The following is a 23217-nucleotide window of genomic DNA, read 5'->3' on the forward strand; positions in this document are numbered from 1 at the left end:
ACTGCCCAGACGCGGACACAGAGGATGGAGAAAGGTAACCAAAGTCCTTTATTTCTCTACCTGTGAAGTTCGGGGGTCGGGGGGAGGGCTGGGCCGCAGCCCTAGTCCAGGAGGTCGCTGTACTCCAGGCTGTCCAGCTCGCTCTGCACATGGTCGACGTACTGGTTGATCTCCTTCATGCGCCTGCGGTTCCTCATGATCTCGTCCTTGTGAATCTGTGGAGCATACGGCGGCTGGCCGGTCAGGCGGGATCCTGAGCCTGCCTTTCTGACTCCGTTCCTCCCTGCTCCAGCCCTGCATGTGTGTCTGGTGTGCGCGTCTGCCCCGGGGCGGGCCTCCAGCGTGGGGTCCTGCTGCCGGGAGACGCCTGCCCTCAGCTGCGCTCACCTTGTCCACCAGGTGTGCGCGCCAGGAGTTGACCTTGGTCACCAGCTCGTCCTCCCGATTGTCGATCTTCAGGAGGTGGATGTCGTGTGAGGCCCCGACCGCGTTAACGATCGTGTCTTTGTCAACGAAGAGCTGGGGAGCAAGGAAGCGCAGGTGAGGGCCTGGACCCGCGCGAGCGCAGAGGCGGTGGAACCAGAGGGGACGGGCCCAGCTCCCCGCAAGCGGAGGCCGTGCCCAGCCCGCATCCTGCTTCCTCCGCCCGTCTCAGGCGACCACGCCGTCGGCCTGGTGGCACCAGTGCCCGGAAGGGGCCCCCGGGCAGCAGGGCAGTGCCTGGGGGGAGCATGCCCTCCCCAAGAGAAGGCAGGGCAGCCCTGGCCACCTCGCCAAGCGTCTCCAGTCTGACTTGCCTGAAACCTGCCTGTCGAGTGGGCAGCACGAGGCCGGCCGAGGGGCACAGGGCTCCACTGACGACAGAAGGTCCCACAAATCGATGGGACTCTGCTGCCCCTCACGTCAACCCAGTCGGACCTGGGGTCCCACCTGGGCTCCTGCCTTGTTCCCACCCGCTTCCCCGCCGTGGACGACGCTGTGGGACGCAGGCCCCGCCAGGCCCGGCTGGTTCCAGGCGTTCACACGTGAACTGGCCACGTGCGCCCAGCACAGCTGCGGGTCCACATGGTCGCTTCCCAGAGCGGGGAGGCCGTCACTGGCGGCTGCTTCAGCTTTAAGCAGAGGCGCTTCATGTCGCCAACGACGGCGAGGGACCTGAAAGCTCTGTGTTGTAGAGGGCACGGGCAGGTGTGTACACGTGGGTTTTTTCTCTCCTTCGGGAGTGGTTAACCTAATGGTCTCCAGAATACAGTCTATGGATCTTGAAATGTTAGTGTCTCTGCAAAAAGAGTGTTCTGAGACCCTGCTACTAATACGCTCGCTGATGGTTAGAAACAGAAACCAGACTTTTATCGCCGAGGGCCTCATCTGAAAGCCCCTGTCCTGCCCGTGTCCACCACCCACACGCTCCCTGTCATCTCTGAGCCTCGGTTTCCTCGCCTGTGAAAGGGAACCACACTGGCACCTATGTCACTGTGTCGGCTTGGAGATTAAAAGGGCAAATACACGTGCAGAGCTGCTCAGGCAGCTGGCCCTCGGGAGGCCCTCGGTCCCTGTCAGCTCCTCGTGGTGATTCCGCTCTAGTCAGGGCTTGCTACCCCACGTTTTGTTGCTTAAGCGTAAGGAGACGGTGTAGCATCTCCTGCTACAGGTGTTCCTAAAGGACAGAGCTGATGGGCCCGCAGAGGGAGGGGTGTCCAGCGGGCTCTGCCGGCTGCCCCGTGAGGCCTCCAGGGTGGCACCCGATACCAGTGCCGCCCGGGAACCCAAGGCAGCCCCTTAGCCCAGAGGCAGAGCCCATTACCCTGGGGCCTGGGGCCAGGGGCAGACCCAGAACGCCCACTTTGCAGTGAGGGCTCAGTGCCCGGGCTCGGCATCTCAGACTAAGGTTTGAATCCAGACTCATCCTCACAAGACGAGGTGTCCTCACAACACATCCTGGGTGTTTACCGAACTTCTCTGAGACCCTGTCTCCCCAGCTTTCCCATCTGTAGACTGGGTGGGAATGCCACTTTCAGGGGTCCTTTGGTGAGTTAACTAAGCCCATGCGAGCCCCACCCAGTCAGCAGCCTGAGTGTCCGGGGGCGCGGGAACAGGTGTCAGATGGCGCCGTGCACAGCCACCCTGGAAGCACCCGCCCAGGCTGCTCACCTCCCGTTGACATCGGGGCCTCCTTTTCTGCATGTCCCAGTCCTGAGAGAGGTGTCACAGACCCCGGAGCCTTGCGTCAAAAACTCCACGACCGCTAGGTGGTCTGTCAGGCGGCTCCCGGGTGGGCTCTTGGGGTCAGCCTTCAGGCTCGGGAAGGTGACCTCTCCCTGTGTCTGGGTGTTTGAGGAGGCCCTGCCACCTTTCCACTGCCCTGGCGACTGTCTCGGCCCCTGACAGGCTGCGGAGTCGGAACTGCTGGTCCCTGCCTGCAGGACTCCGCCAGCACCTGACAGCGGGCGTGGTGAACCCGGCACCCCGGGTGGGGGCTGACCGCGGTGGGGAAGAGGCCACTCCTGCCTTCCCCGGGGGGCCTGTATGTAGTGTGAAGAGTAACCTAAGCAAGTCGACGCGAACACGATAGCTTGGAACCGTGACAGCGGCTCTGACAAGGATGAACGGCTGTGACGGAGAGACAGTGGGCCTTTGGGAAGGTGATGGGGGCCTCTCCAAGGAGCTGGGTGTGAGCTGAGATCTGAAACACGGGGAGGAGCCGGGTGCACGGAGGCCTGGGGGAAGGGTGTGTCGGGGCGGGGCTCAGCGGAGACCTTGCTCCAGGACTCACTAGGGGGAAGGAGTCCCTGGTCTCTGGCTGCTGCGTGGAGAAGAGCGGTAAGGCCAGGGTCCCGCAAAGGGCGGTGGTAGCTTGCCTTGGTGGAACGCGGAGGAGGAGAGAGATGAGGGGGGCAGTGAATGGTGAAAGAAGGAAAATGGGTGCCCTTCGCAGAGACACAGCCCACCTGTTGCCGGCCCCCAGCGCAGGAAACCTGGAGCCCCGCGAGCGGGCAGAGACCCCAGCAGTGCTTCCCGCCATAGAGACTCGGGGCTGAGACGACCTTCCGGGGAAATCTCGGACCTCAACCTCTATTTGTCGCTGCCTCTCTTAGAAGGTGCCAGAAGCCCCACAGAAACGAGCTTTGGGAAAGCAACCTCTCGGTACGTTGAAAGCACTGAATTATCACAAGCTCCTCTGTAGCTGGGCTGCACTGGGTGCCCACCAGCTGCCTTTCTTGCCCATCTCGCCTGCCCACCGCCCCTCTTGCAGATGAGGAGACTGAGGCTCTGGCAGGTTTTTCAGGCTTTACGGGGGCTGCGGGGCGGGGCTGCGTCTGCCTGGCGCCGGGGCCGCCCCGCCCCCGCCCCCGCCCCCGCGCTCACCGCACGCACGGCGTCCGGCAGGTCCTCGTCCAGCTCGCCCTTGACTATCTTCTCCCGGGTGCTGATGGCGATCTCCAGGAGCTTCTCGTGGTGGTGGTTCTCCAGGTCCCGGCACTGAGCCATCGTGCAGCGCGAGTTAAGCCAAGGCCGGGCTGGAGCAGGCCGGGCGCGCCCTCCCCTGCGCTGGGCCCCGTGTAGCCCCGCCTTCAGGGCCCTCCGACTCGCCCGCCACGCACCCCCTCGGGGTCCCTCCTGGCCCGCTCCCCTCCAGCCCTTTCTCCCTGCTGCGGCAGCCGGAGTCCCACCCGCCCCTGCTGTGCTGGCGGCTCTCACACTCTGTGGTGACCTAAAGGCCTCCTCTTGGAACGTCCTCTCCCCGTCCTCTGGGCCTTTGCACAGGCTGCCTCCTGAGCCTGCCTGGGACGCCCTCCCCACCGTTCCAGCCCGTCCCTCTGGCCCACCCTCAGGCCCTCACTGAGTGGACCCTCCTTCAGGGAGCTTATATAGCCCTGTCACCCAGCGGGACCATGGGCCCAGGAGGGCAGGACTGGGGGGACTTCTGGGGTGGACTTCAGGGCCCAGAGTTCAGGTGGCAAAAGGTCAGGCGTGCCCCCAGTGTTGGTTCCTGACCTGACATTTAACCCATCTCCTGATAGATGATGTATTTGTCAGTGGCTTCAGCATAGAGGTCGCCCCACCCCCAGGGCATGTGCACCTGCAGTGGGGGGGGCGGGGAGGGTGGATCTGGGGGTGTGGTCTCCTGGTGAAGTCACTCATTAGAGAACAGACGGGCCACGACTTGTGCCGCAAGCGGTGGCCTGCAGAGCCACCCAGTGGGCATCCAGACTTCTACTCTAATAAGGCCCCTTTGTGCTGAGGGTCAGGAGGTATTCCTCGAACATTCCAAGTGGTTGGCAAATCTCCATCCTTTGAAGGTGGGCTTTTTTCCTTGGTGGCAGTGGGAGGGGGCAGGCATGTGACCCCACAGGGAGCCACCTGTAAGGGACCCCACTTAGTTGCATCCTGCTTAGCTGTAAAGAAGCTGTGCCCCTCTGTGCCTTTTGTTTAAAATGCAGGCGCCTCCCCCCAGCCCCCTGCAGGCGGGGAGCGGTGGTGCGAGCCCTGAGAGCCCCGCGGCCCGCAGCACCTCCCCGCAGAGGGCCATCAAGGAAAGGATATAGGCTTTGGACGTTTTCGACAAAGAGTCCAACCAAGTCGATGATGTTCCTTTCAAACATGTTAATAGTCTCCTGGAAATGATAAAGAACGTGCATATTCAGACATGAACTCCAGCGAACTGCACCAGAGCAGAAGTTCTCCTTACCACTCAGCGGGCAGTGACCGCAGACCTGGAGGGTGAAGACCAACCACCTGACCTTCCCCAGGTGGCGCTGTGAGCCGACCCTGCCCCTCTCCCGACGGCTGCCCCCAGCCGTCACCCTCCAGCCACTTTGCCTCGGTCACCCCCCGGGGCTTTAGTGTGACACCTTCTCCAGGCCTTTGCCTGTGCTGGTCTCTCTGCCAGGAGCCCCCCACCAACAGGCACACACAGAGCTCACCCCGTCCTTGGGGTTCTCGGTGGCATCTGCCTCCGCCACCTCCAGAGAAACGGGAGGGTCGCCAGGAGCCAGGCTGCCTGCCAGCTCCACTACTGGGTGTAACTCGGAACATTGTTAACTTCCCTGGGCCTCAACTTCCCACCTATGAAATGGGTTCCCTTCGCATAGTATGTGTCTCACAAGGTTGTGGTGAAGCAGAAACGGGTTTCTTCACACAAAATGCTTTGCAAGGTGCCTGGCAGAGAGGAAACCCTCGGGAATGCCGGCTGTTACCCCAGGCCTCTCACCTGCAAGTCTCCCGCCTCCCTCCCTGAGGGCACCCCTGTATTGCTGCATCTAGTGCTGAGCAAGGCGCCCGGGCCTCACCCAGAGGCCCTGGGGAGGGCTGCTACCCACTGAGCCCACAGGGTGGGTCACGCCCCTGACCTACTCTAGACTCCAGGGGCTGCAGGGTGGGCCGACGGCGCAGGGAATGCACCTGAATCCGAGGACTATCTATAGACTGAGCTAATTATACATTTTTCAAATGTGTGTAAACCCTCTTGTAATGAAAAAAAATCGGGCCACTGGAAAGTGCGGCTCCAAAAAATCGGGCCACTGGAAAGTGCGGCTCCAAAAAATCGGGCCACTGGAAAGTGCGGCTCCACTTAGTAGCCTTTTGGCGGCTAGTAAGTCACGCACAGGCTCTGGTGAATTGCGAGATGCTGACAAGGGGGTCCTCCCGGTCGGAAAGGCTGGGGGCCGCTGCCTGAGCTTCCCGATGCCCCAGAGATGTGGGGAGCGAGCGTCTGCTCTGTGATGTGCTGGGAACCTGGATGAGGCAGGCATCGGGGAGGCGCTGGCGGGGGCGGGCCACGGCAGCAGGCGGGAGGTTCTGTTGGTCACTGCTCTGCAGGCCCCAGCCTCCTCCGCCAGCTGCCTGGTAAACAAACGCGCAGGTCGGTCTGGCCGCCCCGGGTTTCACGTAGCAGCACTTCGTTAGGCTCCTCGCTCGCCCCGAGATGCAGCGACTACAGGCTGCAGTGCCGGGAGCCTTCGTTCTATCCCGGAGTGGGGTGTGAAGAGCAGGGTGCATTTTGTTTCTCGACAGCTCCTTGGGTCTAATAAAGGACTCTCCCTGCCGCGGTTCTGCACTCTTCCTAGATGGGGAGACTGTTCCAGAGGAACGAGCTCATCTCTCATGCGGCACGAGGGCCACCTGTCATCTCAACGACTGAAAAGCACCAGAAGCACAGAAAGCTTCGTGTGACCCGCCGAGTAGCTCCCGGGAAGGTGTTCCCTCACCAGGTTCTTGCACAGGAACCGGGCAGGGCCGTCGCGTCACGTGTGTCCCCTGGGCCCCACCTCACCTCCAGCTGCTCCACCAGCTGCATCTCCAGCGTCATGAGCACGTTGACCAGCTCAGTGATGTTCTCGCTGTGCTCCGCCATCTTTATCTCGAAGTTGGTCAGTTCAGACTCGTCTCGGATGGAGCTTAAAGTCTGGAAACAAAACCTGTGCTTTAGGAATCCACAATTAAGTGTAATTCCTGAAGTGACAGGCGGCAGTTTGGTTTTGTGGGTCGGAACTTGGATTATGGGGTCGGACTGCCCAAGTCCGAGCGTCAGCTCCACCCCCTCCACGGCGGAGGCTGTCAGAGCAGAGGCTCCACCAGCTGGTGAGTTATTAGGCGTGGAAGGAGCGATGGCTTCAGAGTCACGTGGACCTGAACTGGGACCCGACTGGGTCACCGTGGGACCTCGAGTGACTCCCGTCTCCTCGGGTGCAGGGGCAGAGAGCCTGAGCTTCACGAAGCCTGGGGATGGGGCGCTGTCTGTGAGGCCCTGGCTCACCATGGGCTGACTCCCAGCCCAGCGGGGCTCTGCGGGGGAGGTTGGAACACAAGGTGGGCCCTGTCTTGGGGGAAGCCAGCTGGACCCCCGCAGCACCCCGTGTGCAAGTAGCTGTCAGGTCCGTCTGCAATGAGAGGTGCTCGTGGGCTGGAGAGCGCGGGGGTCCGAGCCGCACCCAGTACCAGCTGTTCACTGACGAGGGACCTGGAGGCTTGGCCGGCAGACGCAGTGTCAGCGGAGTGACCAGGCATCACTGGGGGGCAAAGGGTATTTGTGGTCATGGCCACCCCATCTGGAGGAAGATCAGGCCCCTTGCCGGTATCAAGCCTGACCTGAAAGCAAGCGGCTTGCCCCATGCGTCTCGGGTCGTCAGAGGCAGAGGGGCCGGGCCTCTGGCGGGTGGGCACCTGGAGGAGGGGGGAGGGGCTGGGGGCGGGGCCTACCAGCAGGTGCTTCTCCTCGAACTTGGCGATTTCATGCTTGCCCTGCTCCTGCTTTTCCTGGATGGCCTCCTGGACACACCCCATGAAGGTGTCGAGCTCCGCCTTCCGCTTCTCCTGCTGCTTCATGCCGAACTTGAAGATGTTCAGGCAGATGACGACGAACTTGTCCTTGTAGGTGAGTGGCCGTTAAGGAAGCTCACGGCTGCCTGGGGGGCGCACATGGGGTGGAAGCAGCTCCCGTAGCAGAGCTGCAGTTGGGATTTGGAGTATGAATTGGTGGTTGGGCATCTCCAGCCTCAGCCTGAGGGATTCAGGGAGGGTCCTGCGTGGTGGGGGTGGGGCGACAGAGGAGAGACCCCCCCCCGGGGGACCTGAAGGGGTCAGGAACCCGGAGAAGGGGGAGCAGCCAGGGAGCTGAGCAGTGTGTGTTTTTGTCTCTGGGGCCCTGTTGTCCAGGCCGTCTTTGTTGCTCGGCGGCCACAGGTGCACAGGGAGGCTGCGGAGGTCAGGGGACCACAGGCTCGGGGCAGAGAGCCCCAGGTTCAAGGCCTGGCCCTGCAGCTGCTTCTATGGCCTCCTCGCTGCTCTGGGCTGAGGGTCCCACATCTGCAGCGCCTGCCACACGAGGGGCGCTTAGGTGCTGAGGTCAGGCGGGGCTGCAGCCTAGGGCCGGGCTGGGCGGAGAGCTGACCCCCCGCACTCTGCTGAGCGGTGGGTGTTCAGGGGCAGGTTTCTCTCTGTGACTCGCGGCCCCTGCGTCCCTCAGCCACGGTGACAAGTGCCCATCACATCATCTGGGGGATGGGATGCAGGCTCAGCCCACAGCTCCTAACTGCACAGCCTGGACAATTCACCCTTTCCAAGCTCAGCTTCCCCAGCTATGAGAAGGTAGTTCGGGTCCAGTATAGCACCCACCCCATGGGGTGGTTGAAACAGTTTTAAATGCTGCATGCAAAGCGCACAGCAGGAGCCCACAAACAAGGTAATGAGGGTCAGAGTCACAGACATGGTCAGCCAGCCTCCATCTCTGCCAGCCTGGGCCCTGCTGACCAGATACCCGTGTGTCCCTGCGCTCACAGCCAACCTGGTTCTCGAGGCCCTGGGTGGAAAGGGAGCCCCCCGGACTCCCGCGCCCAGGCCCCGGGGGCGGCCGTGACCCGGAAGGGTATGTCTGCACGAGCTCGCCCACGCCGGGCAGGTGGGACAGCTGGCTACCCTCCACGTCCTCGGCGTACATGCTGTCAAACAGGAAGGGGCCGTTCAGGTGCTCCACGAAGGCCGCCTGCGGTCAGAGACACGGTGGGCTCCCTGGGCAGGGCCCTGCGCTGGGCACCGGGGCCAAGGTCGCCCGGCCCTCGGGAAGGCAGGCTGGGGAAGGGCAGGCGATGGGCCCGGCACAGGCGGGGGTCCAGAGGCAGAAAACTGAAGGGTGCCCAGCTCGGTCCGGCCGGAGGAGAGGCACCACGGGGAGGAATGAGCTTTTCTGGCTGCCCCCCTACCCCCACCACCCCACCCCCGCCGCCAGGAACCAGCCAGGGGTCTTAAGGACAGGGGCTGCTCTGAGAGATGGTTCTGGCACAGAGTCCCCGGCCCTTGTGCTGGAGGGGCGCCTGGGGGCCGTGGGATGAGGAGGGGCAGGTCCGCGTGCTGCCCTGACTGAGGTTCTGGCAGCCCAGCAGCCCTGGGCACCAGCTATTCTCAATCAAAGGACAGGCTCTGGGGGCCTGGGCCCTGCTGACCTTCATGGCACTGGCCCATGACCGGTGGCGGCAGCATCCTGGGGCGGGGGCGGGGCGGGGCGGGGCAGGTCCTCCCACCGGTCTCCTACCTTGTGCCCCTCCAGCTCCTCCCACCGGGCCTGCTCTTCCTCCAGCTGGGCCTGCATCAGGCTCTCCTGGTGCTTCAGCTCGTCCACGCTGCACTGGTGCTTCATCTCTGCCAGCTCTTTCTGTTGGAGGATCGGGAAGCGGCATCGTCACCAGGGTCATGGGGTCCCTCCTAGCCGCTGGCCTCTGCCGTGCTGTGGCCTCTTCAGCGTGGGCGGGGATCCCCTCCCCGCAGCCCTTGCCAAGTATTCTGAGCCTCAGGGAAATCAGTGGGGGAAGCAGCACGGGCAGGCCGAGGGTCCGTGGGACATCCCTGGGGTGGAGGCGCCCAGCGAAGACTCGGCCGCTCCCCCAGGCCTCCCTGACCAGGCTCTGGCCCTCTTGTAGGGCTGCACAAGGGAGAGGTGCAGTGGGTGCCCGAGCCACAGGCCTGGGCACGAGGTCTCAGCCCTCGGCTCTGGGCCCTGCCCCCTCCGGCCCTCCTCCACCCGTCCTGCGTATCCCCCTGCCTGCGCTGGGGGCTGCTGGAGCCCCAGGTGACATCGCCTGTGCTAAGGCTTCAGGTACAAGCACCGCCGACTCTCTGTGCTCCAGTATCTGCTCCCCCCACCCCCGCCCCCTCCTCTCTCTCAGGACCGTGGCCTGCACGCCCTGCCCTCTCCCTCTTATGCTGTAAGCCCCATGCCAGCTTCCAGGTCCCTGAATGCTCATCACATCATGAACTCTGCTGAAAACCACAGGGTTCTTCTCCACGGGCCTCCGTCTCAGCAGGACAAGCCCTGAACCCCAGCGTCGCCCTCCTGCCTGTCTCCCCCCCAACACAGAAAGCTCCCCAAGCTCACAGCCCTCACCCGTTCGTGTGCTCTGCTGAGACTGTCCACCGTTCCTCAGGGCTGCGCCAGCCTTCAGGCCCGATGGAAATGGGGAGGCACCGCAAGAGCCTGCCCTCAGCCCTGGTCGGCCTCGGCTGGGCCCGGCTGTCCTGCTGCCCGAGCCTGGCAGCACCAGCAGGTGAGAGGCTTGGGGCTAGCCTGGGGGCAGGCAGCAGCATGGACGGGGGTTCCCGGTGCCCCTGCTTTGCGGGGCTCTGCTCTTACAACCTTTCCCTTATTACTGATCTTGGTGCTTCTAGGCAAAGCCTCTGAGATGCGGAAGGAGGCTTTGTTTCCCGCAGCACAGCGGGGGGCCAGGCTGGGCGGCCTGCCCCCTGTGGAATCTTCTGGGGAAGAGGAGAAACTGGCTGGGGAGGGGCTCGGGAACCGTGCGGTGTCCGGCTGTGCATGGTTTTTTGTTTTTTGGGGTTTTAAAAAATATTTATTGTATTTATTTGGTTATGCTGGCTCCTTAATTGCAGTACGTGTGCTCCTTAGTTGTGGCGTGCAAACTCTTGGTGGCGACATGCACATGGGAGCTAGTTCCCTGACCCGGGATCGAACCTGGGCCCCCTGCATTGGGAGCTCGGAGTCTTAACCACTGTGCCACCAGGGAAATCCCTGTGTACGCTCTTATGATGAGCGAAATACACCCCAGCAGCTCTTCAGCTATTCCAAGCATTTGAGCCCACGCTGCCTTTCAAATTATTGTCTAAATGCAAAAAGTAAGACTTGAGCGTCTTGGGACTTCCCTGGTGGTCCAGCAGTTAAGACTCTGCGCTCCCACTGCAGGGGACCCGGGCTCGATCCCTGGTCAGGGAACTAGATCCCACGTGCCGCAGCTAAGACCCGGAGCAGCCAAAAAAAGTAAATAAATATTAAAAAAAAAAAAAAAAAAGACTTGAGAGTCTTGGAATTCAAGATTTCAGATTCTTGTCCTGTTCTGGGACAAGAGAAGGCCATGGTCGGACGAGGGGCAACTCTCTGGGCACCCCGACCCCGGCTGTTCTCCGTGGACCCCCCAGGAAGACACCCGTGAGTGGAGGGCTCCACGCTTGGCAGGCGGTGTGGCAGCCAGGACGGCAGTGTCAGCACCGAGACCCGGGGCCCAGCCGCCCTCCCTGCTTCCACTGGGCTCTCCCTGAGCCCCACATCACCTCAGGCCCCACCCAGGCACAGGCTCCTTTCTCCCAGGAAGGGCACCAGCTCCCAGGGAGAAGGGTGGGCAGGTCCCTGTCCCCCACTGCCCACGCTCAGCACGCAGGGATATCCCGGTCCTGCCGCCAAAGGCCTCGTGTCGGGTGGGGTTCTTTTCTCCAGGGGGCAAAGCACCCACAAACGTCATGCTGCAAAGGACGGGAAGCTCACAGCAGGGGAGTAGGATAGAGGCAGGGGCGGTCAGGCCAGGCTGGGCAGTGCACTGGGGAGGGGGGCTTCCTCCCGGCCCTGCTGCCAGACCGCCGGGCCCAGCTCCCCACTCAGCACCCCGGCCACGGGGGGCCTCTCTCTGGGGCCGGTGCCCTCGGCTCAGAGGGCGCTACCATGAGCTGTCGTGGCATGGAGGCGAGTCCTGACTCTGCCCTGAGCTGCTGACCCCGCTAATCGCCTACCCTCACTTGGTCCCCCGACTTGTTCACCCAGAAAAGCAGACGGCGGCCTCGAGGTGGGAGGTGGCACGACAGTAACGGGGGCAGTAAAGGCACCGCGAGGAGGGCCGCCCTGCGCTCCTCCTGTGGACGCGCCCCTCCCCAGACGCCGGGGCCTGCACGCTGACCCGCGGAGCTGGACGCACGAGGGCCACGCTACCATGTGGTCGTCAATGCGCTGGAAGTCCAGGTACACCAGGTCGGGGAGGTAGGCACAGATGAACGTCCTGTAGTCCTCGGCCTCGGCGACCGGGTTCCCCGAGAGGCTGAGCGTCCGCAGGTCCTTGAACCGCCGCAGGTAGATGATCTGGGGGAGAGGGGGGTCGCCTGGGTCCTCTCTCCATCCTCTGCCCGCACTGGGCGGAGCCACGAGGGAGGAGCCATGGGCTTTGCCCAGGACCCGTGGACCTGGGTCCCCATCTCCTCTTCTTAAGGTGGGTGCAGGGATGTGGTGCATAGGTGTTGAGAGGACCAAATGCCACACGCTGTGAGGGCCTCCACCTGCTCCCGTGATGCCCTGGCTGTGCCCATCGCTGCTGCTCTCAGAACGGGCGGCCTTTTCCAACTGTAAAGTGCTGTGCAAGGCCCAGCGCTCCTAACTTCAACGGAACCTGATTTACAGTTGGCCTGGACCAACTGGGTGGCAGCTAGTGGGATGTCCACTGGCGGCCGTTTATTCTTCCTATTGTTAGTAACCGGGGGAAAGTCAGCGAGATGCCCGTACCTCATCTGACCGCAACTCCTGTGCTTTCCTGAAGGAGCGTCTTTGTCATTTGGTTTATTTGTTCAACAAAGATCACTAAGCACCTACCAGGCCTCAGGTACGTGCCAGGCCTTAGGGACACAGTGGGAACAAAGCCTTTATAGCAGGAGCTGGCACTGTAAGGCAGGGGACAAGAATGTTTTAAAAGTAAGTAGAATCATTGCTGTTTGGTGTAAGTGCTAGAAGAACTCAAAGGGGGAGGGGGTGGAGAGGGGGCCTTAGGGACCATGACGGGGGGGTTTCAGTTAGGACTGAGGCCTCTGAGGCCTGAGGGAGCAGCCAGGGAAGAGCAGGGGCCAGTGCATTCCCAGAAGCAAAACCAGCACAAGCAAAGGCCCTGAGGCAGGAAAGAGCGTCCTGTACCAGGCACTCAGCGAGGCCAGGGGAGGGAACGGAGCGTCCACAGCAGGGCGGGGCGTGGCCTGAGAGCCAGTGTCCCCTCCACGCCCAGGCCTGGACCTGCGTCCATTAGACTCTGCAGTGTCCGAGGGGCAGCAAGCCAGAGGGGATCTGCTCACTGTGGCCCTGGGTACTGGACCAACCCAGGCAGGAACAGCTCAAGACACTCAGAAAGGTTTTCACAAGCAAGATTTGGGGCTATTGGGTGTGCCCTTAATCTGAAAATTCCTGAATAAGCATCATTTCCTGCAGAGTTCTCCTGTGCCCAGTCCTGTAGCAGCCACTCAGCCCTAACTGACTCAGCCCTCACACCGGCCTGCCCCGCAGGCCACCGCTGTCCCGTACAGATGGGCACGCGGGCCCCGGGTGCTGAGTCCCTGGCCCAAGACCAGGCGGCCAGGAGCCCGTTAAACCTCAGCTCTCCACTTACACCTCCCTCAGCTGTCCTGTGTGCCCCCGCCCCGCAGGGCAGAGGGCAGCTGAGCAATCAGGTCTTGAACACTGGCAAGAGGTGGGCTGGGTTTACCACCTCCCAGGGGCGTGCAGGGCAAACCTCCCAGACCACACGGCCTCCGGGGTCCGGCCCTCAAACACAGGTGAGCAGCCGGCACCTGACCCGCCCCAGGCCTTTCACCTAAACCGCCTGGCCCGCCCGCCCCTCTGGGCTTGGTCGGGTGGCTGAGGGCGCGTCACACCGAGGGGCACCGTGGGAGAGATTTCTCCTGCTCTCTGTCCTGCTAGCTGTGGACGAGGAAGACTGCGGCCTGGACTGCTGGGTCACAGCCACAAGGAGCATCAGCCCAGGGCGACGCTAAGGGCGGCTGAGCCGAGAGGTGGGTCGGCCCCCTCCACGCAGCCCCCTGCTCCAGCCTCGGCCGTGGCTGCAGCGCCCATCTCTCCCCTGCTCTCCGAGCCCCACCTGCAGCGAGGCCGGGAGGGAGTTAATGCCGGGACGTGGCTCAGCCGCGGGGACAGGACTGGGGCTGGGGCTTGGGCCCCGGCACTCAGGTGTTCACTTCTGCACGCCCGCCCAGTGGCACGGAGCCCCCATCGCGCACGGCGGCAGTCTCTGTCACACACCTGCACGGTGGCTGTGGTTGCCCCGGGGTCACCCAGCTTCCTGAGGTCACCCCGTGGCACCCAGGGCCCTGCCCCGGCCCTGCTGCCAGCTCACAGGGAGTGTTGGCAGAGCGAGCATCTCTGGTCTGCAGGCAAACCTCCATCCCTGCTACACTCATTCGTGCAGGGGTGAGGGGGTGGGTGTTCCTTCTGAAACGCAGGCCTGCCCTGGGCACACACGGCGTAGAGCCCCCCACGGCTCTCCTCTGCCGCTCTGGCTGCCTGGCCCTGGGCACCGCCCTGCACCCACACCCCGACCCTTCCAGTGACCCGGGGCTGTTGTTGGTCTCTGTCCCCAGTGAGCAAGAGCCAGAGGCCCCACGGCCGAGGGGGCCCCACCCCAGCAAATGTCTGCTGAGCGAGTGCGGGGACAGGGAAGGAAAGATCCCACCGGGGCAGGGGCACAAACGGACCCGCACGTGGGCTCTCGTGGCCTAGGCTGGTGTGTGAACATCATCCAGTCTGGAATTCTGGCCTTTCTGGGACAAGGCGAAGGTCGGAGGCTCAGCCCGTGGCCCCCCCGGCACCCTCGCTCACGTTCGTCATGTTGCCGATCTGGTTGTTGCCCAGCGACAGCACCTGCAGCTTGACCAGCGCGTCCAGCGAGTCGATCTTGGAGATCCGGTTGTTGAACAGGCTCAGGTCTTCCAGGTTCACCAGCGTGTCCAGCCCCTCGATGGCCTCAATGTTGTTGAAGGACAGGTCTGGAGGACGGCTCCGGGTTAGGGTGACTGTCCTGAATCCAACCCCCCCCGCCCCCCCGGCTCTGCTGCCACCTTCCCGGCCCCGGACTTGGGCGAAGGCTTGCGTCTGTGCGGCCCTCGTTCTGGGATGGAAGCTCCCTGGTGGGTCGGGGCAGCGCACCTTGGGGTGGGGGAGACCCGCGCGGGCCGGGCTGCCCCAAACTCCAGGCCCAGCCCCGGCTGAGACCTTAGGAGCCCCTCTAGCCCAAGTTTCTCATCTTTGGGAATAAAACTGCTTTTCTGCCACCACGGGTTTGGGGGTTTGGTTGGGGTTGGTGTCCTTGAACACCGTTGGCCCAGAGGCCCAAACTGGGAACTTTTCAAGAGCTTCAGCTAAAGCCCTCAGTGTAAAGGGGGCTCAGGAAGTCGGTTTGGCCTCCCTGGCACCTCAGGGGACACTCACCCGGGACACTCTCCCTACGCCAGGCCCTCCCCGGGCGTTTCCTCGTTTGTCATCGCCTGCATCTTAGGGCTGAGGGAGCCGAGATTCAAAGGGGCCTGGTGGTCACGTGCTCACGATCAAGTGCACGTAAGGAAGGTCGGGTGCAGGGGGCGGAGGGAACGCACAGAACCGGCTAGCACGCTGGCAGAGCGGGACCTGAACTGGGTCAGCCTGCTTTCTTTCGCTCCTGCAGCCGGGCTCTGCTCTTTGCAGGCGAGCTGGTAAACGTTTAACAAGGGGGTGGGCGCGGGCAGCCCTGATCTGTAGCTCTTGCTGACTTCGGTGGTGTAAATGCTCCCACTGTGGCCAATTTCAAGCTACCAACAGGACGGGCCTGAGTGTAAAGCTGGGACAAGATGTGGACAGTCAGCTTCTGGGGGCAGTGCCAGCCGGCTCCCGCTCGCCCCCGGCGCTGGGACAGCTGACCAGGCCACCAGCCGGGCCTGTGCTGGCAGGTGGGGGCAGCGCACGTGGCTGGACAAAGGCAGGCTTCTGACTCTCTGAGGGGCACCTGACCTCTTGCCAGAACTTTCCCCTCCGGCTCTCTCGCCCCCCCCCCCCCCCCCACAGAACACTGGGCATCACGGGGGCATCTCACGGGGACCCGTGACCCTTGTTTTATGTCTGCGAGACTGCAGGGCCTGGGAGCTCTTGCCTAAAAGCAGGGCCTTCAGAGGGGGTGAGGCTCAGGGTCTAGGCTGACCCGTCACCTCTCCTCCTCCAGCTCCTGGTGGTGCAGGTGGGCCGCCGAGCCCGGGACTCAGCATTAACGGGTGCTGGGCTGCCAGGAGGGCTTGTCTGGGTGAGACCTGGGCCCGGCAGTCAGGAGACCTGGCTCTGGGCTGCTCTGCTGCCGGTACGTGCAGCTCCAAGTCCACCAGCCCCTCAGCCTCTGCACCCGTGAGATGACACTGTAATCCTGCCCCGGGGGGGTGCTGTGGTCTGGCGGCCGTCCTCACAACCACAGCTGCGTGTCCTGCAAGCTGGGAGGGGCCTCGATGCCCCAGGCTGCCTGTATTGGGAAGCAGCCTGACAGGATGGAGGGGACGTGGCTTTGGGATCAGACAGGCGTGGGTCTCGTCCCAGCTCTGCTGCATCTTGGTCACAGAGCTCTGGGCGGTGCCCCGGCCTCTGGAGCCCCTAGGGTGACTGGGAGGGCCAAAGAAGCCCTCTCAGTGGGCTCGGGAGCTCCCAGCCGGCCCCACCCCTAGTTAGGTGCCCACTGCCAGACGTGAGGGTGCTGCCCGAGGCCGGCAGGTGGACGCAGTTCGGCAAAGCCCCTGCTGCCTTGGCAGTGAGGGCTGGACCCCTGGAGTCAGGCGATCCCCCTGCTCGCTGTGACCTCAGTTTGCTCCCGTCTACAGTGGGGTCGCTGTGCGGTTAGAAGGCCTCACACGGAAAGCGCACGGGCCGTGCCTAGCAGGTAGAAAGTGCTCAGCGCACGCTAGCATGGGGATGGTTAGTTCTGGTTTGATCTGGGCCCCCCAAATAGCAGGGGCCTCAGTTATCTGTCACCCTGAGTCTAGAGTACCTAGACGGAGTCCAGGCTGCTGCCATGAGCCCTCCGGACTGGGAGGTTTGACAGCTGGGGCACATGTTCTGCCCTGTGGTGTCCAAGCACATACATGCTGAGCTTTGCCCAGCGCAGGCCCAGGCTTCCTTCCTCCCAGCAGATGGAGCTCCTGCTGCACCAGGGCCGCCACGGGGCTGGCAGGGAAGTTTACCTGGGGGGCAGACTCGGCAGGCATCACTGGGGGCTGGGGGACGCGCGGGGGCTCACCCAGCCAGACCAGGTGTGTGAGGTTCTCCAGGCCCTCGATCTTCTCGATGATGTTGTTGTCCAGCTGCAGTTTCCGCAGGTTCTCAAACTGCCAGAGGTTGTCGATGCGGAGGATATCTGAAACGATGTTGGACACGCTTTGGCTGGTTCTGGCCCGGGTCAGGGTTAGGGTATAGTTCCAGGGTCTTGGGGGCCGGATGACTGATGCTGACCATGGGAGAGGCCCCAGAGCCCCGCTGCCTTCCCCGGAGCGCAGGGAGCCCTGGAGGTGTGGGCCCAGCTCCGCGGAGCTCGGGGTCCCTGTTGGTGCTGCCGTCCGGGGCCACCACAGGGACCGGTGGGCCCGCGCAGGGTGGAGGGGGGCAGGCCCTCCAGGGCGGGAACTCACAGGGCTCCCCCTCGGAACACCTGGGCTCAGGACACAGGGCACGGGCAGGGCCCCCCAGGGTGACAAATAGAACTGAGGCTGCAGGGGTGGCCAGTCAACTAGTGGAGCCGTTTGGAGGGTGCTCTGGCCACATGCACGGAAATAGTTAATGTCTGTGCCCACTGACCCTGCAGTGTCTCTACCTGGAATCACACGCTGTGCCAGTGCCCGAGGATGAGGCCCCGAATGTCCATATACGGGGAGGGGATGAATCGCCCCACAGAGGCAGATCCTGACGTCACTCAAGTGCCTGACCCCACGGCCGCTGAAGACCACCCCCCTGGTCAGGCAGCCGACCCATCCCCTTGCTCCTGAGCCAGGCGGAGCTTGGTCTCTGTCTTGGCTGCCAGGAGCTCTGAGTAATGCTTAGTGTGACAAGCACACACTGTGTGTGTAAAACTCTAGAGGCCTGACCTTGTCCCCGGTTCTCTTAGAAACCACAGAGATCTGTTGTTTACATGCCCCTTTTTCTACGTTTGCTTCTATAATGATTCCCAAAACATAAAGTTAGAGTATGCCCATTAAAAGAACTGAAATAATATAGAAGTAAAAGGAGTAGGAAAAAAAAAGAAAAAAGCCCTTAATAGCCACACATTCGGGGCAGCCGTTTCAACATTTATTCAGACAGGCAGGCACCCCTCCCAGCTGCCCACCCCAAGCTGGGTCTCGGTGGGGGGGGGGTGGGCAGCATTTCTCTGACCCAGGGCCCTGTCCCTCCCGGTCCCCAGGGCTGCCTGGGATGGAGTTTGTTCCCCAGCTCTGTGTCACATTTCCTGGAATGACACCAGCCCCACCTGTGCTTCTGGGGCAAGGCCCAGCCCCGCCCCCGGATCTCCTGGTCTGGATTTTCCTTCTCTGGCCCTGGCCTTAGACCGATGGCCTTGGCTGTGATTGACCGTGCAGACACCAGCCCTGGGCGGCTCCCCCACTCCTGGGCGCCCTGCCTGGCGCACCTGTGTGCTGGCTCTGCTCTAGGCCTCAGCAGTTCACGTGGAAAAGCCCGAACGACACGAAAGAGCCAGATGTACCTGACAGCATGACAGGGCTGCCCAAAAAGCCCATTCAATCTTCAACACAGACACGGGATCTGCCTCTGCTGCCACTGGCTTGGTGCAGCCTGTTGTCACGGCTCCCTGTCCCTCCTCTGCTCAGGACCTCCCTGGGCTCCTGCCTCACTCACTCAGAGCCAGATGCCGCCTTTCGGCCCCCGAGGCTGATGCTAGCTGATCCCTGCCTGACCACACTGCACCCCACTCCCCTTCTCTCCTCTCTTGCCTCTACTTCTCTCAACAGCATACGTGTCCCCCTCCCTCGAAGGTCAGCTCCACGAGTCCCTGGTGCGCAGAGCAGCGCCCTGCACGGGACAGGCATCCGCTACGCAGTGGGGGAGGGGCAGCAGAAGGAGGTCTGAAGACCACTCCGCCTCCCCTTTAGCCCTTTCCCGCCGAGAGCCTCAGGGCCCTCCCTGCTCTGGGCGGCCTGCTGGCTCCATGAGGCCAGGCCGGGCCTGCCGTGCGCACCACATCCCAGGGCTGACTCAGTAGCTCCTCGTGGTCACTGGGTGACCCGGCAGGCCAGCGTGGAGGCCCAGGACACAGCAGGAGCGTGAATCAGCCCGGTCCGTCTGCTGTGACCGGCCTGCGCCGGACATGAGGGGTCACGGGACCCCCGCCCACCCATCCTGCTTCCTCACCTATACCCTCCGCCAGACTCGCGGGCCTCCTTTAGTGAGCCGGGCACTGGGCCTGTGCTGTCTGGTCTCGTCTTCCCAGCCAGCGCCTGAGACACGGATTCCGGTCACCCCGGTTCACAGGTGGGGTGCTGAGGTCCTGCCTGATCCCAAGCCACATCTCCCCCCAGGCTGTCCTGCTACCTGGAGGGGACCCCCCCTTCTGTTTCCAGTCCCTCCTCTGAAGCTGCTCCCCCAGCACATGGCCCTCCCCCGACCCCGCACCTTCCTGGCCACGTGGACCACCCTCCTAGGTCCCCCCCACCTTTGGGGACCAGCGTGGCCTCTGGGGGTCACTTAAGACTTGGAACGGGAGGATGTTACCTTGCTTTGTTCTTACTCAGAATTGGGAGTGTTGTGGCTGTTCAAGTGCTACCCACACTCGGTATCAGGCTCTAAAACCGCCCGTGCTGGTACCGCACCTTCCGACCCAGGCAGCCCGAATGCGACCGCGGGCCGCGGCCCACGCATGGAATCGGGGAGCCCTGCGCCTGCCCCGCCCCACCCAGGATACGCACTCTGGAAGTCCAGCTGCAGGGACAGGACGTCCTTGAAGAGGATGCCCTCCTGCTTGGCCAGCTGCCCAGCCTCGTCTCGCGGGCCCTGCTCCCCAACGGCCAGCTTGAGCATCTCATCATCCATCACCCTGGGCTCCACGTCGCACAGCCGTTTCATCCTCCCTGGAAAACACCACGTCCCTCGCCCAGGCCGCTGCTCCTGCCTCCCTTTGAGGGCGGGGTCTGGCTGGGGTCCTTCCACGGCATCGTGGGGCAGCGTGGCGGCCACGGCACTCTGAAGGCGGCCCCCTCCCGCCCTCGGCTGCTGTACCCGGGCTGCTCCGGGGCCTCTCTGGACCCCCGCCCGCCTGGCCCCACGAGCAGGCTGTGTCACCACCCCGGCCCCGGTGTCCACGCGGCTCTCTTCAGCCTGTGGAGCTCAGCTGCGCGCACAGCCGTGGCCACCTCAGGCCTCTGGCTTTCTGCGCCCGCCCTCGTCGGGTTTCTTGGCACCAACCACCGACCACAATCCTCGGAGGCCCCCCGGGTGGCCATGTCTGTAAGCTCCCCGCCCTCAACCGCAGCTGCCCAGCGTGTGGCCACTGGTGGACACCAACCCAAGCTGGTCATTCGTGTCCCCCTCCCCCCCGAGAGACGTGAGCTGCGGCCGGAGGACAAAGTGCCCATCAGAGCTGGCCAGGTGCATGGTGAGTGAGAGAGTGAGAGGGCCTGGGGCAGATGGACAGACAGAAGCAGAGATGAGAATCTGATCCAGCAATAAAGGTGAAAGGATGGACAGACTGACACAGAGGCTGCCTCCTCCTCGCTGGCTTCCGGGCCCCTCCTGTCCCGACCCCAGGCCCCGGGAGTGTCCTGACTTCGCACATTAAATCCTCTTTTCGTTAAACTAACCCCAGGAGGTGTCTGTTGCTAATGGTCCAAAGGGATTTGGCTGAGACGCTACGGGGGGTCTGTGGGGTGGGTCGGTCACGGGCAGACCTGGGCTGCTGTTCGTGGCCAGACAGAGCCGTGGCCCTGGGCAGCCTGACCTCACTTCATCGTTGCCAGCCGTCTTAGTGAGAACACCCAGAAGGGCTGGACCCTGCAGGAGGGCGCGCGCCACCGGAAACTCCCCAATTCTGCCTCCGAACCCTCTGCAAACTCAGTTCTCCCCCTACTTTCCACCCCGTTCTCACCTCCCTGCTGGCTTCACCTTCTGCCTTGGCCCCTGCGTCCCCACAGCCAGGCCTCCCTGCCCCACTGGTCCCTGATGCTGGGCAGCCCCACATTCTGCCTTTCATTCCACCGAGCGCTACTGGGGACACTCCTGACGTTGGGCGAGCCAGGGTGGGCCTAGCCATCCTGCACCTGGTCTCCAAGACTGCCCACCTCCCCTTCCCGTGCCGTGCAGCTTATGCAAATGTGCATCTCCTGTTTCTGTAGTGTCCATGACCCATGGTCCCAGGGCCTTTAACTTTCACGGGGCCTTTCCTCCTGCCCCCACCTCCGCCCCCCGCCCCCTTCTCCTCTGGTTCCTTCCTGCCTCCCAGTCTCTGCTCCATCCCCTTAGGGTGACTGACTCAATTCCCGAGGACGTTTCCAGTCCTCCAGCTCCCCGTCCTCTGAAACAATTTTTTCTGAGATTTCACATAACTTGACACCAACTTGTCTTTGGGGAAATTTTAACGTGCTGCATTTAGCAGATGTTACCTGAAAGTGTTTGTGCTTTTTTTTTTTTTAAAGAAAAGTGCTGTACTTTGGGAAAGGATGCTTAACTCTGATTTCAAAACTTTGGCTGACTTCTCTTCACTCCCACCCCACCAGGGTCTGGCCCCTGTGACAGGTCAAGCCTGCTTTCCATCAGGCCCAACAATCACCGAGTGATGTGGAATGGTTGTGTTTGTTACACACACAAGGGCAGGACTTGCATCCTTTGGCAACTAACTTCGCCTTCCAAGCCTTTGACCTCCCACCTGTAAAAGATGGGTAACTCTTCCCTCCTACATTTGTTTAAGATCATTCATTTAGTCCACATACGTGTAATGAGTAGTCACTACATGCTGTGAATAAAACCGATCTCCTTACCTCTGTTTCAGACCTGAATCAGACAATTATACAAATCTTTAATTACAAACCATGACAAGTTTGTAGGTGTAGGGGACTGTGACAGCATACATGCAGGGACCTGTGCTGGCCAGGGGAGACCCCGCTGAGACCTGGAGGATGAGCAGGAAAGAAGGAAAAGGGGTCTGCGTGGTGAGGGTCCTGAGGTGGGAGAGGAGGAGACAGGTTCCACTGTGGCTGAAGCGATGCAAGCCTGGAGAGGCCTGCAGGAGTGTGGCGGTTATCTTAGGATCCCCGGGAAGCTCCTGGGGCTTACTAAGGGCAGTGACATGATCAGACTTTCGTTTTAAGAAGCTCATTCTGGCTTGTAGTACCAAGAACAGCAAGAGTCGTGAGGCGAGAGGTGGCGGGGGTGGAGGTAAGATGTGGATTTTAGAGACCTCTAGGAACTTAGTTTACATGAAGGACTGATTCTCCGCAGTTTTCAGGTAAGAAAATGGAAGCAGGTTAGAAACGTCAAGTTACATGCCCACGTGGATACATCTAGTACATGGCAGAGGCAAGAGGACAGGCCTCCAGGGCCCATTTTCTTAATCACGACTCAACTGTGCCCAGGCACACTGCGGATCATTGTCACAGTTCACACAGTTTCTCACAGCTGTTCGGGGTCGGGGCCAAAACCCCAACATTCCTTCCCAAGGGGGTTTTATCAGTAATTCACCACCCAGCCCGGGTTGCTGTTGACTTGCCTGACAATAGCGTTGTGGTGGGCGGGGAAAGCAGCAGAGAACCTTACACCTCCTCACAGAGAAACAGATCCTGAATTGTCCTGCGAAACAAGACCTTGGGATCAACTGGACCTGGAAAATAGAGCGCCTATTGGCCGTGAATTAATAAGAGAAACCCCACCCTTTACTGAGTGCTCACTCCGAGCTAGAGCACGTTCATGATCAAATTACAGGTCAGCTCTGGGAGCCATTAGAGAAGGGAGCCCTAATGCCCTGATTTCCCAGACAGGGAAACTGAGGCCCGGGAAGGAAGCTGCTGACAAGGGACAGACATGGACCCGGGCATCCACATTCCGAGTCAAAAGCCTTCACCAAGAGGAAGTCTAGGTCTAAGGAAGAGGAACAAGTTAGCAGCATTGAGAGGTCGGACAGAGGGTCAGTAATGCCCTCCTGAAGAAGCTTCTATCGCTGGGCCGGGTACCTCTCTCTGGCCCGGAGGCCGGGGGTGGGACCTCAAAGGTCTCTTGGGGGCATGCGCCCGGAGGGAAGGCTTTCTCAGCTTCTCTCCCCACAAGGCCTGAAGGCCCCGGATCGGCGTGCGGCCGGCAGGGGCTGCCAGGGGCCTGCGCGCTCTCCTCTAGGTGGGGCGGCCGGCGGACTCCTCCGGGAAAAAAGGCTCCTCCCGCAGCCTCTCGGCCACAGGCTCTCAGAGTCGCCGGCTCTGTCCGCCGCCTGCGCCTCCTCGCTGAGCCCGGTTGCTAGGGGAACCAAGCGCCGCGCTCCTTTGCTAGGGGGAAGTCAGGGAGTAGACATCCTGGGTTAAAGTTGACGACCACGTGATCACATTTCTGGGCGGGGAAAGCCTTCCAGAACCAACTAGCCGTAGGGAAAACAAATGCTTGTCCAATCAGCACTTTCTAAGGGAGAGGAACTTACTAGCTCCGCCCTGCCCCCGCCCCCTCTTGAGTGACTGACTCGACTC

General features: G+C 62.1%; 1 protein-coding gene and 1 long non-coding RNA gene across 5 annotated transcripts; one reads left to right on the forward strand and one right to left on the reverse strand.

Moving 5' to 3' along the window:
- Window positions 1-25: 25 nt before the first annotated feature.
- On the reverse strand, window positions 26-23034 carry DRC3 (dynein regulatory complex subunit 3). Of its 4 annotated transcripts, XM_049701994.1 has the most exons (13): window positions 22717-23033; window positions 19465-22336; window positions 16791-16907; window positions 14363-14529; window positions 11705-11851; window positions 9029-9148; window positions 8370-8482; window positions 7201-7375; window positions 6275-6406; window positions 4546-4616; window positions 3367-3490; window positions 388-519; window positions 26-215 (listed from the first exon to the last, which is right to left on the reverse strand). In XM_049701994.1, exons 2-13 carry the CDS (start codon window positions 19619-19621, stop codon window positions 102-104), a joined length of 1569 nt encoding a protein of 522 aa, XP_049557951.1. In that variant the 5' UTR covers window positions 19622-22336; window positions 22717-23033; the 3' UTR covers window positions 26-101. The 4 variants fall into 4 exon arrangements, with proteins under 4 accessions (XP_049557951.1, XP_049557950.1, XP_049557949.1 ...); XM_049701993.1 differs by lacking the exons at window positions 26-215; window positions 388-519; window positions 3367-3490 and having other exon boundaries at window positions 3506-4616; window positions 19465-19622; window positions 22253-22336; window positions 22717-23034; XM_049701992.1 differs by lacking the exons at window positions 26-215; window positions 388-519; window positions 3367-3490 and having other exon boundaries at window positions 3506-4616; window positions 19465-19622; window positions 22253-22367; window positions 22717-23034.
- LOC125962091 (uncharacterized) lies at window positions 7240-14369 on the forward strand. Its single transcript, XR_007473496.1, has 3 exons — window positions 7240-7375; window positions 9044-13302; window positions 13448-14369. It is a non-coding gene; the product is annotated as an uncharacterized LOC125962091 (long non-coding RNA).
- Window positions 23035-23217: the final 183 nt, after the last annotated feature.

Source organism: Orcinus orca, chromosome 19 (assembly GCF_937001465.1).
Source record: "Orcinus orca chromosome 19, mOrcOrc1.1, whole genome shotgun sequence".
Lineage (NCBI taxonomy): Eukaryota > Metazoa > Chordata > Mammalia > Artiodactyla > Delphinidae > Orcinus > Orcinus orca.